The following is a 17,262-nucleotide window of genomic DNA, read 5'->3' as shown; positions in this document are numbered from 1 at the left end:
TAAAACATAACAATAAAATTCCTTATTTTTATTGGATGCCTATGAATTAACTTATCTCACCCTAAGTTAAGAAAATAATATATACTTAATAATTAAATAGAAAAAAAATTAACCGTACCATATCAAAAAGTAAATATTAAAAGGGATGACCGAGTGAGTAACATTACTCAAAACATAGTAGTCAATGACTAAATTTGGATCAAACTTTAGTTTATCTTATTGCAAAATTTGATTCTTTGAAAATCACAATGTTTGCAAATGGCCAAAAATAGAAGTATTAGCACTACAGCACTACATTCAGATCAGAACAATATTTCTCCTATAATTGGTTGAAAAGAATGGCTAGCATTTCTACACATTAATGGGAAGAAATAAAAGAGGATAGGATAAAGCTAGATTATACAGGCCTGTGTGTCTTCATATTCTGGTCTTTTCATCTGGGCGCCAAAATCCCTTCTTAGCAACAAGGAACTGTTCTTGATGTATAGCTACTGACCAATGAAGAGATCGCAGAATTGGACTGAGCTTGTTAATCATATCCATGGTGTCTTGAACTACAAGAACGCCATTGGGTCTCAGTATTCTGTCCATCTCCACACTCAAATCTATTATGTCACATCTGAAAGAGAGAAAAATATAGGGAATAATGGAAAATTATATATGTATTTTCTTTGAGTATTACTCCTATCACGTGTACAAATTTTATTGGGTAAATAAAAGTGAATGAATAAAAACAGTGACTCACTTTGTTATTTAAATCAATCATATGATGACATCTCATCAGAGGAGTAAAAAATATAGTAGAAAGTGAGAATACATGTAGTATTACCCAGGAATAATTAGGCAAAGTTTGTGTCATGAAAGCATTCAAAACCGTATAAATATTGAGTTCTAAAAATTGAAATAGCAAATGACCGAAAGGTGCGCGTTGGTTCAAGCAGAATGAGATTGAGTCAAGTTCGGACTCATGTGTATGCAACAATGCCCGTAGAAAAGCTCTTCCCAAACGAAACCAATCAAGACTTAGTTGGTTTAGTTTTATCTCGTAAGATGTGAATATCAATACATTGGTGTAATGCAAAAAGGGAAATAGTGAGATGAATCTACCTTTGGATCAATTTTCCAAACAGGAAACTGGCATGCAGAAGATCATATGAGCGAGGATAGGTATTGAAAGATTCGCACCAGTCATGGTACATGCCAATCAATCCTCTGTTGAAGATAATGGATAAAGTATCTGGAGTACTGCTGATGGGAACAACATTCATTACCCATAGAGGCTGACCAACTAGGGCTGCAGCAAACCTGTGATCATCACCACAAAATAGGTAACGCCCTGATTAGCATAGAGTTAGTTATTACTCTATATAAATTTCTCCCTTACCCTCCATAGCCAGCATTCATATCCATTACATTCCTAATGCTTGACCAATTTATCTCAAGGCCTCCTAGGTAAACATCTGTGACAAGTGCATCCCAGTGCCTTGTGTCCCCATAGAAAGCTTCTTCACTCTCAGCGTCTGCCGGTAGGCTTGGAGGTATGCTGACGAGCCTTCTAGGCCACTCTGCAGGCCTAGTTACAAGTTGTGAAAGACAGTTCTCAAGAGGTGCATACCTGGAACAGAAGATGAATGATGATGATTGGAGTTGAATGGTAATGGTAACCAAAATAACAATGAAGGGGTAATGTGTTTCATATACCATGAGCTATTTGGCATACTGCCATGATCACAGAGAGGCGGGTTTTTCTCTCTACGCCCCACATAACAGGAAGATGAAAGAGGTTTCTGATATATAATCAGCCCAATGTGGGCTGACTTGAAAAAGGCTTTCTTCACTACCTTCCAGCACAATGCTTTAGTCACAGCCTCCGTTGCTGCATTAAAAAAAAAAACAAAAAAAAAAAAAAAACAAATCTTCAATGTGTTACCAGGCTCACTGAATGAGTTCAAAATTAACTAAAGAGTTAATTATAGATTTAGTCTTTGACTATTACTAATTTCTAATTTCAGTCATTAACTTTTAAAGCTATTAAATTTAGTCTTAGAATATTGCATCCTTTATAATTAATACACCACAAGCTTTTTCTTTAGTGAACCATTAAAATTGAGGGTGAAATTAGGGCGATTAGAATAAAAAAATTAGGACTTTGTTTTTCCCGTGTGAGAAACAATTAGCATAATAGTCAAAATTTTTAAATTTTACCCTCAATATTAACAATTCACACTAAGAAAAACTAATAATGAATTACAATTAAAAATGATTCAATACTTAAAAGGACTAAATTTGATAATTTTAAAAGTCAATGACTCAAATAAAAATTAAGTCTGAAGACTAAATTCAGAATTAAATCTTAACTAAAAACTACACTTTTTCCCTTTAAGTTTGTACGTAGAAGTTGGCAAATGGCAATCTATAAAAATTGATGCTGAAAATGCAAGCGTTTTTATAGCAAAAAACAACAGTACTGAAACTGATTGTCATAGAGATATTTCTTAGACTAGTTAGGAATATAAGTTTGCAGAAGTCAAACCTTTCCAGACTTTCTTATCCCTTTCATCTTTTCGATACACTGGAGTGGCAGACCAAATGAAAAACCCTCCAGGCTGAAGAATTCTGTTCAGTTCTATCAAGGGTTTTCCACCTACAGTTCAATTAGAACTTATAAGCCAATGTTCTGTGAGATTGGATAGAAAGAAAGCTAGTAAGATGAACTACCATTGGCATCCCAGTGAACCCTGCATCGAGCACAATGAATCAAATCATAAGCATTATCTGGAAAAGGCAGCTTTTGGGTTCCAATGACCGAGAGTGTAGCAGGAATTCCACGCTCAAGTGCAAACTGTATTTGAGCGTCGTGCTCATCCTTGGGTGCAAATGACATAGTAATAACCTTTTTGTCCAGCAAATATCCACCAAAGCTAGCAACACCACACCCAACATCCAGAATCACCCTTGTGTGTTTTCCCCATTCAATTTCTGGTAATGTCTGGATCAGCACACTAGAGGTCATCAGTACACGACAAAGGAGCAAATAACATAGATCACAAATCAACAGGCTAGATGTGATTATGACTAGAGAGAATAAGTATTGAGTTTAGAGTCATTTGGGGGTGGTTTTGTCACGTTTAATCCTTCAACTTTCAAATTTTAACTAGTAGTGATCCTTCAACTTTCAAATGTTAACCAATAGTGATATGACTTTGCCTTACTAAAACTAACGAAATGAGTTAAAATTTGAAAGTTAAAAGATCATGGGTGATTACTTGAAAATTTAGGACTAAATGGGACAAAATCACTATAAATGGAGGACCTCGAATTACATTAACTCGAACAAGTATGCATACTACCTTCTCTATAGCTTCTATATAGAGGTTTGCACCATCCCTGAATTGCGTACCACCGCCAGGGAATACAAAATAATCCCTATATTTGACCACCCACTTCTGATCCTTTTTGTAATCAACAAGCTTAGGATGAGGCACATTGTTATACCATATCTATGAACAGAACAAGAACAACAATAAGACAGAGCAATCTCCAGAGAATTAGCAAATCATAAAGATCCATCCACATGCATATAACAAACATTCTCCAGATAAGTAGAACTCTTTTTGTCGTTCTAAAAGTAGAACCATACAGAATATAATTCTACTAATGCGATTGTATGCCACACACACACACAAAACTGATATCATCGTTCAATGAGTTTATATCAGAGCGTTCAGCAACGATCCTCACTTGAGTTCATAATTTCAGCTCAAAAAGAGGATTATATTTTACCAGTATTAAGAAAATAAAAAGTAAGAAGAAGAAAAATAAATCTTACCACCAAAAGATAGCAATCTCACCATTTCCCTGCTCTTGGGCCACGGAACCGGAATCCGATAACCCTGCGGAAGCGGAACCAAACACCTGGGAGAAGGGCGAGGACAATGCCTCTCTCGATGCTCTTTGTGCCTTCTGGACCTTAACGCCTTGATCGCCTTCCAATTATCAAGGCACGGAATATAATCAACCGCAATCTTACCGTCACACAGCTTCCACCTAATCGACGCCGTTTCCGCATCTCTATCATCGGCGACATCACGCAGAACCACATCGCTACCCGATCGCGGCCGCGACTGTGGAGGAGGCGGCGAGGAGGAGAAGGAAGAGGGAGAGGAAATGGAAGTGATAGGGTTTGGAGCGTAAGAGAGCGAGGTTTGTCCCTTGAGAATGGATTCCGGCTCCGATTGGGCGATGTAGAATGCGTATTTCTGCGAGGTGCCGGAGATGAGAAGGAAGGTGAAGATGAGGATGAGGAGGAGGAGGAGGGCGAGAGAGAAGATGAAAGGGAGCTTTCGTTCTTTGAAGAGGTCTCGAACTGTGGATGATGAAACCGCCATTTCTGGATTAAAACTGATTTTTGGAGCTCACTCCCCACTCTGCCTCTGCGAGTAGCTTTGCTGTATGCCTCTCAGCCTCTGTAACTGTACGAGATATCTGGGGGAGATTTGAAAAGTCGTTATAGAAAATGAAACACAGCGGGGCCCGCTTGGGATTTTTTTTTAACATATGCATTTCTAATATTAGTGGTTCCTTTTTAAAAAAAAAAAAATAAACTAGTGCGTTCCTACTTTCCGTTAGTAAAATGTATCATCATTATGGATCATGTTTTACATAAATCATTAATATACATGTTCATTTTTTATATATTAAAAATTCATTTTTAGTATATTAAATATTTAAGTTTTAAAAAATATTTTTAATGTACTAAAATTTTATTTTTAAGTACATTACTTAAAAATAAATTTTACTCTGTAATATACTAAAGATGAATATTTATCATGATTTATATTGTAATGTGAATTATAGTCCACACCCCACAATATAATTTGCCTAAAATGTCAACATTACTTCCAAAATTATGTGATATTTCCGGCATAATTAATAATTATTTTGTAAATAAAATAATGAAAGTAAAGTTTGAATATTCATTAGGCATCTTGGCTAAAATTACCCAAAAAAATTACACTCTTGATAATATAAAACAAGTATAATTATTTGTGCATAATATTTGTTATCCTCACTCTTACTCAAAAAAAAAAAAATTAGATAAAGACTGAACCGCAACTGTAAAGTTCGACACTTACCAATGGTATTATAAAAAGGTACAAACTAGCGAATTAAGCTAGCACAAGGATAACAGTCTTAGGGAAGGATAAAAGGCCATTAACATTAGGTCCGAGAATAAGTCTCTACCTACCACGAAAATTTTTTTTTTTTTTTAAATGATATCCCAACTTGGAACCAACCATATGCAGATATGTTCAAACTAAGAAGCCATAAAGGAACGCAATGAAGCTGCCAACAGAGATAGAAATACAAACAGCAGTAGAATGTTCAACCATTTTTGTAAAAGAAATTTGGAAAACTACTCAATGTGAACATGCTTTGTTAATTAGCAAAAATAGCCTAGTAAAACTCAAGATTTTGGTTTGTATACATCCCACTCAAATGCTTGATAAGAAAAAAAGGGTAGCGGGTATGGAGAGAGCCGCATCAATATGAAAAGTTCATCTCATGAGTTTGCTTGCATACGAATAGCATCTTCAGTCTGTTATACCATGTCCCGCGTTTTCTACATCAATTTCTCCCATACCCGTATCTTCCTCCTCTTCACTGTCTTCATCACCGCTGACCTCCTCGTTCGCTTGTCCTAGCTTAGCCATTTGCTCAGCAAGTAGTTTATCCTCTCTTTCACTCACCTGACACCGGGAAGACATCGGATTAGATTCAATTGACAAAAGCAAACAAAGGGTGCGTTTGGTTCGCACATGGGAATCAGAATCGGAATGGGTATCAAATACTTGGTAAGGGTAATGGGTTTTGGTGAAAGTATTTAGCATGTTTGGTAGTTGGGTGGAATGGGAATGATTATTAATAGTTGGGGAAGAAATGATGAAGGAAGATGAAACCCTTATTTAATAAGGGTATGGGTTTTGCCATTAATGGGGTATTCCAAACCCATAGTAGCATTCACAAAACCTATCAACCAAACACTAACAATCACTTTGATACCCATACCTTATGCCTAAACCCCCCAACCAAACACACCCAAAATGTTAAACCACAGCATTTGCTATGGCACTACAATCTCAGAATCCCTGATTAAAGCCAGTACAATGATTATGGTGAAAATGACAACAAAAAGCATAGTTACCGCTCTTGGCGCTTCCTTGACAGTCAGTTTTCCCTTGTGGCGTTCTATTTCCTCGGTGCAAGCAGCAATTGCTTTGTCAAGAATTGCAATGCCTTGCTCCTGGAGAAAGAAATGAAACACAATTTGCACGCAAATACTTAGACATTGGTAGGAGCTAAAGAACTACGAAATGCACATATAACATCAGTAAATCCAAATTGGATATATTTTGAATGAACTGGCTTAAAAATGTAGATACAAATCATTTCATGATTAGTAATTTAAAAATTAACCTGATATACCAACAGAGGAGAATACTAGAATAGTATGTGTGTGTATATAAACAAAGGGGTATGATTAAAAAGGAAGGGAGGAATCATTTTTAGCAAGACAGAAACTGTTGCAGAATACAAGGCAACATAGGTACTCGAGTGATTGACTTTACTATATATAAATGTTATATTGTTATTATTGGAATTTTCTACAATCCTTGGGTGCCTTTCACTAAAGATGGAAAGGGAAATGCCCCTGCCCTTCCCATTTTTGGAAAAAGGCACCAAAAGCAAATACATTGTAGAAGTTCCCTACTTCATCAGTATGAAAAAAACTCTATTGCCTCTTACTCCCATACCTTTCTGTTAAAAAAGGAAATAGAAGGACATTTTTTGTCACACCACTTTTTCCTTCTTTTCCTATTTGATATGACCAAAATGCTCCTGTCCTTTTTTTGAAAGGAGGCATGGGAGTAGATGGCATTGAGGAATTTTCCCTGTGAGTCTTTAAGGGGTATGATTAAAAAATGGAAGAAACATTCTTCAGCAAGACAAACTGCTGCAGAAAACAAGGAAACAAAGGTCACTAGTACTTGGGTGAATTGACTCTAGTGTAATTGTGTAAAAGAGCAATTTTTTAAAATAAGGAAACATGGTGCATAGTTATGTATATACACATCTATTGCCTTTAGTCTAAAAAATTGATAAAGCTCTCTTCAGCAACTACTTGTATTGGGAAAGCCAATCAAGGTCAGGTTATTGAACCAAATAGTTGTCAGGAACAATTTTCCTCCATTTCTGTATTTCCCCTTCAAATTATAAAAGTTTCATTCAACTGATAAACTAAGTAGTATGCCAAGCAATGACTAAGTATAAAACCTGAGTACCTTATCAAGCGTCTGAGTGTTAAGAACATATGCTGGAGGAGCAACAAGTTTAATTTTAACTGGGCAATCCTTATTACCAGCAGCTTCAGCTTTCCGCATTGCTTCCTGTATTGAAAGATATGTAATAAACGTTCCATACTTGTTCAAATGACACCATGCATTGATTTTCGAAATCTAAAACATTTGGTTAAAGTCAAAAGATAATCGCATGGCAACAGGAATACAAACAGACAAACAGTAAAAACCTTAATGTGAAGAACACCATCAAACTGAAAACATTTCATCTCAATATCTGCGCGAATCTTCAAAGGCTGTGGGGTCATTCTTCTCCTAATATTTTTTACCAAAGAATCTTTAACTTCTTCTGTTAATGCAGGAACCACTTTAGTTACCTACAAAGAGCACTTGGATGTCATTTTCAATCAATGGAAAAAGGTAGAAATATGAGCATAACAAAAGCCAAGATTACCTCCTGACCATCAGGACCAACTTCTTTAACTTCACGAGTGAGGGAATTAAGAACAGAATCTGGATCATTAACAACTAGTTTGAATGCCTGGGAGCCAATAGAGAAGTATATAAGAGACAAACCTTTGTTAACCAAAACATAGAAAAGAGTGCTTTTGGAAATTAAAGAAAATTCTAACCTCAAAAGCATGTCCATATTTTCTGTATAGAGGCCAACCAACATGAATGTAAAGATCCTGCATTAATAAGTTTAATTGGTGTAAGATGCAAATGCAGAAATGAATTTATGCAAGCATACAACTTTCAGAAATCAGAAAGGCTTGAGCAAAAACAATGACATATTGAAGATTTGAAGGTTACAGTTCAGGCCTCAGAAGTATATAATGCACAAGGAGCAGCAATTGTATTCAACTGAGTCAGAAATGTATCAGGCCAAATTTCACACACATCAATCAATAGAGCTTAATACTTATTAAGAGTACTTCAAAATCACTATATAATTTGACATCCCAAAAACCAGTCTCCATCCGCAAACAGAAATGAAAAAAAAAAAACAAAAAAGGTAAAAGTCAAACAAGCCTGGCTGTTATGCAAACTGTTCAAAAACACGACCCCTGCCCCGCAAAAGGATGTGCTTCCTCAGTTGAGAATCAAGTTATGTCTGACAAAGCTAAGTTGCCTGCAATTGACTAAATGTACTTCAAAACCTAGGAGCCAGTAGTCTTAACTTTTAAACACTGCAATAAAAACAATGCCTAGAATATTACAAGCTAGAGAACTTCTAAGTGGGAATTTGCAATGAATCTCAGAAAGGATGTGAGAGTGTCTTTGTTGGACCAAGTCACTAAACTATCTGAGTGTTCTACCTACAGAAGTAATTACCACTACAATTACTTGTAGATCACTAATCACTTACAGGAATGGGCACCCAATCCAATCCCATTTCTAACCTTCTAGCTTAATATGCAAAATGTACACTACATAGAAACCATAGACTACCAAGTTAACAAACTCTAACAAGGTTTGGGATTGTTCCAACAAAGATACTAGCAATGCTTCAATATGCGCATTCAAGCAACATTTACACTACATAATTAAAATCTCCAAATAAGAAGGCAATCAAATTTCAAATAATTGCACATATTCGATTTAAGCTCCCTCACATTTCAATCACTATCAAAGCCCAGGAAACTCAAATTGAGGCTGGAAAAAACTAGGTAAGTCACCGCAACACCAGTGTCCAATCAACATTTCAAAAAAAAAATTAAAAAAAAAAAGGTAATCCTAGAAATGAGCTGACCTCGAGATCGATATTCATGGTCTCGGCAACGTGGCGCATGATGGAATGGACGAGCTTGCTCTTGTTGTACCTCTCTTCACAGGCCTGAATGTCCTCCTCGGAGACTCTCCGCTTGCTGAGATCGATGTAGCCCTTCTCCTTGTCGACACGAAGGACCATGACGGGCTCGATCCGGCCGACCTTGATTAAGCTGCTGATGCTCCGTATCCGGCGGCGAGAGAGCTCGGAGAAGAGGATCATTCCCTCGATGTTGTTGTACTCCAGGAGTGAGACGTACGCGCCACTGTCCGCCATGCTCTTAACCTGTATCATCACGGCTTGGTCCACTTCCGGGTACTTGGCTTCGTACATCCGGCACTCTAAGTTCGGACCGCCCGTCGCCATGGCTTGGATTGTGAGTCAGAGTGCGCTAGGGTTTCTGTGTTGGGGGGTTTCGAGATGACTGAGGAGAAGTGAGGAGAGATTATGCTCTGGTGTCTGCACTCGCGGTCACGTAAACGTCAAAATATATTTATATTATATTAAAAGAAAAGATACTGCGTAAAGATATCAAAATAGAATTATGCTATTTCTCATTTTAAAGGTTTGGGAAAATGGAAATGGAAATGGAAATGATAATGATAGTTGTGCTCCTATATAGCATATAACTTTTTTCATTTCAATTAGTTTGGTTGGTGTCAGTGGTCATACACTTTAGTCCTTTAACAAAGATCGAAAGTTTAAAACCCTTGTATGAAGTCCCTTAATTGGGCCCCTCTTGAATGAAGGTCTCTTAATTGGGTTGGCTCGGTACGAACGAAAATTAGTTAGAGTATGGTACATACTTAAAGGTATCTCCTACAATTAAGGTCTACCCATGACACTTCGTTTTAACAAAAACAAAACTCTCATTGTGTATATAAATTTTATTGGGTAAAGAAAAGTGAATGAATAATAGTAGTGGTCATTTTTTAAATCAACCAAAGCATAACACTTCAACAATGAGTAGAAAATATAGTAGAAAATGGAGTAAATGTAGTATTACTTAAATGAAAAATGTAATTTTCATATTTCGCTTATAGAAATGGACATCAATTGTTGTTATATGTGAATTATTCATCTTGTAAACTTTCATTGATATTTTATATAAAATTTTCGCATTTAAATTCCTAAAACATAGAGAAAGTTTGTCTCATACGTAGTCGATTAATTTGTAATAAAATGAAATTTTCAATTAAAGCAATATATCATGGACCATGATCCACATAGCATTATGGGTCCTAAATCGAAACAACGAGGTACAAAATTCATACTCGTAAGGTACAAAATTTCATAACAAAATACACAAAAAATAAAACACAAGACGCATACACATGTAATACATTTACTTATTTTTCAAATCTGATTTAGGTACATAATTTGTGTTCATAGACACGGAATTTCATAACTCAAGACACGTAAATTCATAAAATAAAACACAATTACTAATTTGTTTCAGGTACAAAATTTATACTCTTAATGTACAAAATTTCATAACACAAGACAAAAGCTCACAGCATAAGACACATATACATGCACCAGGGTCCACAATGCAATACGAACTCTAGTCCATGGTATATGAATCGCTATCTCTGGATCGTGGACCATTCTTGAGCTCTAAACACCACTCGTTGCCCCATTTGGCCAATGCTATATCCCCCGTGGTTTTTATGCCATGGACCGAAGTCCGTGTTCACAATTTTAAAACTATATATTCACAAATTTTGAACTCTATGTTCACCATTTTGAATTCTATATTCATAATTTTTGAACTCTACATTCATGTACAATTATAGAACTTTATACTCATAATTTCATAACACTATATTTAATAGTATAACACAATTTTTGAATCTATATAACAAAATTGTGAATATAGAGTTAAAAAATTGTGAATATTAAGTAATGTAATTTTGCATATTTAGATCTAAAATTGCAAATATAGAGTTCTAAAATTGTGAACATAGAAATTTAAAATTGTGAATATAGAGTTCTAAAATTGCGAACATGAACTTAAATTCATCTTGCAAGATGGACCAGGTCCATAACATAATTTGCCATCTTCCTAGAGTGTGCTTGCCATGTAAGTATTAAAAGTTTCTCATTTAAGGTCCACACCCACGTTCACTCCAAGAGACACAGGAGCTGGCCTGGGGGAATTGTCGCTTATAGGAATCGAACCCGGGTTCTCTCGAAATTCTTCCCCACAAAAAGAGCTCACTTGTCACTTGAGCTTAGGGTTGTTAACGAACCGAACATAAACGAACAGAGGCTGTTCGTGTTCGTTTGTTAAGGATTTTGGGGTGTTCGTGTTCATTTGTTAAGGTTTTTGAAAATCCTGTTCGTGTTCGTTTGTTAAGCGTTTGTTAGTGTTCGTTAACGTTCGCGAACACGTTCACGACCGTGTTCGTTAACATTAACGAACACGTTCACGAACATGTTCGCAAACGTTAACAAACATTTTCATTTACGTTCATGAACACGTTCGTGAACATTTAATAACCAAACACCTGCACATGTTCATGAACACAATTTGTTCGTGAACAATAAATAATCTACGTTCACGAACAATTTATATGTTTGTAAACATGTTTGCGAACATTATTAAACGAACATTAAACGTTCGCGAACATTACTAAATGAACACAAACGAGCTTGTTCGCGAACACTTAGCAAACGAGCTTATCATTGTTCAGACTCTGTTCGTTTATTAATCGAGCTCTAAATTTTGTTTGTTAATGTTTGTTTACCTTAACAAACGAACATAAACGAACGCTTACCAAGCTCGAACACGAGTAGTTTGTCGAAAGCTCTGTTCGCTAACACCCCTACTTGAGCTACCGCATTGGGTTACTTATTTAATACTTATAAGATAAGATATAATTAGATTGCCAATTCTATAATACAAATACAATAATAACAATATATTATGTCGTCTGTAACTATATATAAATATAAATGTGCGATGATATTTTAATAAATTATCATTATATTTACAATAAATATCACCGGTTATTTTTATTTATAATAGTAGTAACTACATTGTAAAATTTTTAAAAATTGGGTAATTAAAACTTTGATAATGATGGGAAACTAATGATAATTATTGTCTGCGAAGGACTCAAAGCTCCTTTTGAATGGTTTTTAGGTGCAACACAAGCATCATATTGACCTTAATTCAATTAGTTGATTCACTTGATTGATTTGCACTTTATTCTCTTTTTCAAATATTTTATTTTATGTTTGGAGGTGGGATAAAGTTAATCTTGACTACATTACACGCATATTCACTAATTTAAAGCATTCAATAAATACTTAGGGTGTGTTTGGTTGGGGGTTTAAGCATAAGGAATGGTATGAAAGTGATTGTTTGTATTTGGTTGATAGATTTTGTAAATGCTACTATGGGTTTGGAATACCCCATTAATGACAAAACTCATACCCTTATTAAATAAGGGTTTCATCTCCCTTCCTCCTTTCTTCCTCAACAATTAATAATCATTCTCATTCCACCCAATTACCAAACATGTTAAATACTTTCACCAATACTCATTACCATTACCAAGTATTTGATACCCATTCCGATTCCGATTCCCATGTGCGAACCAAACGCACCCTTAGATACTTTAACCTTTGAAATAGTAGGGAGTGGGTTCGAGCCTAAGTGGAGGCAACTGTTGACTCTTTGTGCTTCAGTAGGTTGAGGAAGTAGTTATGAACAGATATTACATTGTAACAGAGTCAGTAATACTCAAAAAAAATCTTTGAAATAGTAACTGTGATAATATTTACTATAGGGTCCTTTTAGAGACTAGGAAAATGACTTCTAAAAATGAGTCATTTTTAGAAAGTATTTTCATTTATGTGTTTTGCTGCACAACTAAAAAATTATCTTTGTGTGTTTGGTTCATTGTTTGAAGAATGAGTAGAATTGTATAATTAAACATTTTATATATTTTATTTAAAATATACAAATATTTATAATAATATTAAAAATAATATTATTTATAAAAAATTAAAAAATGATTTCTGTCAGAAACCTTGTTTGAGTGTGGCAGAAAATGACTAGATTTTTCCCGATCAACAGAAAATATTTTCCATTGACTAAATTTTTCAATTGCATCCAAACACTGAAAACCCAAAAAATGATTTTTAGAAATTATTTTTCGGGTTTCAAACATAGCCTTAACCTACTTTGAAAGGTGTACATTTGATAAGTGTACTAAAAATTCATTTTTATTTTTTAGTATGCTGAATGTTTCTTTTTTATGTATTATAAGTTCATTTTTAAATAACATATTAAAAACGAATTTTTATGTCAGTGGTTCACTTTGTGATGTAGATAATCATCCACGGTATAATGATTGAAGAATTTGAAATTATGTGTGTTCTTCAATACATACAATTTTGTGTCATTAATATTATTTTATATTTATTGGTTGCATATATAGAAACAATAATAGAATATAGTGGAGTAAGGCTTGTGTTTTAACTTTTATAAATACTGCAATAGTTCAACAGAAAAATTGAAAACTTGAACAAAAGATTAAAAGTGGTAAAAGAAAAAAGATTCAAAATGTTAAGGAAAAATGATCAAATCAGTCCATAAAGTGAAACAAATAGTGTGATTGAGGCTTTAATAACTAAAATAAAGCTCCATATGCCTCCGCAAGATTAGTTCGAATGATAGATTACTTAACCTAAAATCATCACTCCAGCGATAGGATGTGGCTCAACTCCCACCAACAATATCTTGGAGTTAGGGCTTCTCAAGCTAGAGTTTGGACATTTGTGGGCGCCCCTAAAGTTAGCCATGACTGCCAATATGTTATTAGACAAAGGCAGTCGCCTTCGTTAGCCTTAGGAGGAAGGTGGTTATGGCTACTTTGTCAACCTTTAGAACAAATGCAGTTATGGTTGCATTCGATTTAATGGTCAAAATTTAGATATCAACAACCAGATAGTCTTCCCATTTTTTTTTCAAATACCAATAACAACAACAACAACAACAATAATAATAATAATTAATTGTATTTTTTTTAATATGTTGAAGGGGCATATAGAGGGGTTTTTTTTAGTTAAGTTAGAGGGGTCAATTGTATTTACTTAATGAACTTATTTGACCATTTTGAAAAAAAAAATTAAAAAGTCGATTTAAAAAATAATACAGTAATTAAAAGTAACAAATCCAAAATATTCAAAGGATAAAAATAGTATTAAATCTATTATTATAAACTAGTATTTTCGCCCGTGCGTTGCACGAAATGAATTTTGTTATAATATTTTAAGAATATTTAGATCGATATATAATTATATAAATTATAACATCAATATTATATAGTGCAAATTATGAAAATGGTTGGATCTATTATGTTTTCTAATGTTATCATTGCTTGAATTCAAGCAAATAATTGCTCAATTACTCGTACGATGCACGGATAAATATTTTAAATTATATATTTAGATAATAAAATTAAAGATAGAATAATAAACAATATAATATTAGTGTAAAAATATCACTCAATATAATATTTGTTCTCTTGTAATATTGAATTGCTTGTATATATTGATCATCACAATATTTTACCAAAAAAACATATTATAAAACATTATGTTATTAGATACAACACGTGATTTTAAAACATTTGAATTTAAATAAATCAAATGTGCCTAGAATATAAACATAATTATGCAAATTACACATACATAAAATATGTCAGTAATATGCATAGTCCACATATATTGTATACATGTCATTTAATATAGATACATGTAAAAGATAATCATTGCTATTATTTTAGTCATCTAAGTAAATAAATAAAATACAATAAATAAATGAATAAATAGAAAGTCCAATGAAATAAATAAATAAACAAACAAACAAACAAACAAACAAACAAACAAACAAATAAATAAATAAATAAATAAATAAATAAATATATATATATATATATATATATACACAGCAACTCATTAAAATTGTTTTCGACAAAAAAAAAAAACAAAACAAAAAACAATGATCTCAATGTTTTAACCCTAACACCTCGTACAATCGAATCAATCGTACCCTAATTGTCTAAGCAGTACTTTAGACGTTTACTTCATTGAGTAAAACGAAAGTAAGAACCATTATGTGTAGAGTTTTAATTATGTGGCTGAAAAAAGCAAGAGATACAATGAAAAATGATGAATTATGGTAATGTAAAAAAAAAATCTTGAAATGTAACGATTTATATATTAGTCTCAAAATCAATTAGATACAAATTATATTAGGAAAATTATATATAAAAAAATACTGAATAATTATAGTACATTAATGCCGAAAAAATTATTCAATTATTCTTTAGTTATAATTATAATAATATTATCATAATATTAATTAAACGAAAGAAGAGAATGAGAATTATCATAATGATTACAATAAATAAAAATTAGGCAATTATATTAATATTTAATTATTAAGTTAAGTATTTGCACCTAAAAAAAAAAAGATAACTATAATTTATTTTCTGCCAATAATATTATACCTTAAGTATAAAAATATGTGTATAGATTATCATAACATAATCATAAAAATCACATGGGAGTAGGTGATGAGAATTACCATAATAAAATATTAGTACAAAATCAATTATACTTTATAATGGCAAGTATTAACAAAACCATAATAAAAATATCATAATAATTACTTAAAAGAAGGAATGAAAATATATTTTTGTAATAATAATATTATACCTTAAATATAAAATAAGAATATTAGGAAATTATGTTAATAAATAATTAATATTTTGGTACATTAATTTTGGCTAGGAATTGAAATAATTAGTTTGGAAATAATTAATAAGAATATTAGGCAATATCAATGTCATGAAAATGTGTTTTTGGAATTCAATTCGCAGTCTTAAGACAATTTTGTATATTATTATGATTAGATAATTATATTATTATTAAAATAAATATAGAAAAATACAGAAGAAATAATTTAAAAAATAAATATAATGTCAACTATCATATAATAAAAATGCATATTACATGTTAATGGTGTAGAAAAGATATATAACAGTAGAACTTAATTAACCGACCAACTTTTGCAATATATAAATTTACAACATTAGATTTTGAATATTTGAACCCATAAGAGAGTGCAGAAATATACAATGCTGCGCCAAAAAATCCCACTGATTTTCTATCCGTTCGCAATTAATTTAAAATTTTCATGAGAGAGACCACTTAGCCATCACAAAATCATTCATCTATCAACTACAAAGTTATTTTTAAAGAAAACTTGCATCCAATCTCGTTTCATGCTTGCAACAATCTGCAACACTCTCTTTGATACGCCACTATTGTAGTCACCTTTCATTAAAACTAATGGAGGAAGAGAAGTTAAAATTATGCATTTCAACTCCTACAGCCCACAACGATTTGGAAGAAAGCACATTCGATAATTATCTAAGCATTTTGGATGGATATGCACCAATTCATAGAATTTGTTATTATTAATTATGAAAATTATTATGATAGAATTTATTATTATTAACATCTTTTTACCAAATATAATTAATTTATAGTAAATTTCATAGTATGTTCTTACCAAATATAATTAATAGATATTGTTCTGTAATTTTCAATTCCAATAATATCTCATTCTTGATTTANAAATATTTAATTTAGTCGTTGTATTATAAAATTGGTTAATTTTGCTTTTGTGTTATTAAAATAGAAAAAATAAAATAAAATTATTAACGCTATTAGTTAAGATGCTAAATAAGTTGACGATTCAGTTTTTCAAAAACCATGATGATAAACCATTGCCAAATATACTGCCTTCAACTAATTGCAAATCACCTGTGACTACTAACAGGTATTCAAAAATTATTTGCTCCAAATTGCCAAAAGCAAGCCCTTTACATTCAAATGTGTGAATGTTTTTTGAAAAAGAAAGCCAAGCTATAGTTTAGTACTAAACAGCACAGAGTTGGATAATGTTCAAAAGCCATATCTGAATACTGTTCGAGCAAAGTTCCAAGGAGAATCAGCAAAAAAAAAACAAACAAAAACAAAAAACAAAAAAAGTCTCGAACTTTACTTTCTTCTAAGCAAGATAATCATTTAATGATGTACTAAAAAGTG

The 17,262-nt window shown here is 32.8% G+C and overlaps 2 protein-coding genes across 2 annotated transcripts; both read right to left on the bottom strand.

Moving 5' to 3' along the window:
* Positions 1 to 236: 236 nt before the first annotated feature.
* Positions 237 to 4,461, bottom strand: LOC116020851 (probable methyltransferase PMT23). Its single transcript, XM_031261405.1, has 8 exons — positions 3,852 to 4,461; positions 3,351 to 3,500; positions 2,719 to 2,989; positions 2,534 to 2,644; positions 1,702 to 1,876; positions 1,385 to 1,615; positions 1,108 to 1,305; positions 237 to 619 (listed from the first exon to the last, which is right to left on the bottom strand). Exons 1-8 carry the CDS (start codon positions 4,386 to 4,388, stop codon positions 418 to 420), a joined length of 1,875 nt encoding a protein of 624 aa, XP_031117265.1. The 5' UTR covers positions 4,389 to 4,461; the 3' UTR covers positions 237 to 417.
* An 880-nt stretch (positions 4,462 to 5,341) lies between these two features.
* LOC116021283 (eukaryotic translation initiation factor 2 subunit alpha homolog) lies at positions 5,342 to 9,495 on the bottom strand. The gene is made up of 7 exons (XM_031261909.1): positions 9,112 to 9,495; positions 7,991 to 8,047; positions 7,813 to 7,899; positions 7,589 to 7,735; positions 7,344 to 7,448; positions 6,206 to 6,304; positions 5,342 to 5,750 (listed from the first exon to the last, which is right to left on the bottom strand). The coding sequence occupies exons 1-7, from the start codon at positions 9,493 to 9,495 to the stop codon at positions 5,595 to 5,597; spliced, it is 1,035 nt and encodes a 344-aa protein (XP_031117769.1). The 3' UTR covers positions 5,342 to 5,594.
* Positions 9,496 to 17,262: the final 7,767 nt, after the last annotated feature.

This window comes from Ipomoea triloba, chromosome 5 (genome assembly GCF_003576645.1).
Source record: "Ipomoea triloba cultivar NCNSP0323 chromosome 5, ASM357664v1".
Taxonomy (NCBI): domain Eukaryota; kingdom Viridiplantae; phylum Streptophyta; class Magnoliopsida; order Solanales; family Convolvulaceae; genus Ipomoea; species Ipomoea triloba.
Note: the sequence above shows the minus strand (reverse complement) of the source record. Positions and strands in the feature narration are given on the sequence as shown.

Bases quoted from the DNA above. Each gene is read 5' to 3' on its own strand.
- LOC116021283 (XM_031261909.1), bottom strand. From the start codon at position 9,495: ATGGCGACGGGCGGTCCGAACTTAGAGTGCCGGATGTACGAAGCCAAG. The intron at 7,900-7,990 runs GTTAGAATTTTC...ATTGGCTCCCAG, and splicing joins AATATGGACATGCTTTTGAG to GCATTCAAACTAGTTGTTAA. The intron at 6,305-7,343 runs GTACTCAGGTTT...TTCTTTCTCCAG, and splicing joins ACACTCAGACGCTTGATAAG to GAGCAAGGCATTGCAATTCT.
- LOC116020851 (XM_031261405.1), bottom strand. From the start codon at position 4,388: ATGGCGGTTTCATCATCCACAGTTCGAGACCTCTTCAAAGAACGAAAG. The intron at 3,501-3,851 runs GTGAGATTGCTA...TTCTGTTCATAG, and splicing joins GGCCCAAGAGCAGGGAAATG to ATATGGTATAACAATGTGCC. The intron at 2,990-3,350 runs GTAGTATGCATA...GTGCTGATCCAG, and splicing joins ATATAGAAGCTATAGAGAAG to ACATTACCAGAAATTGAATG.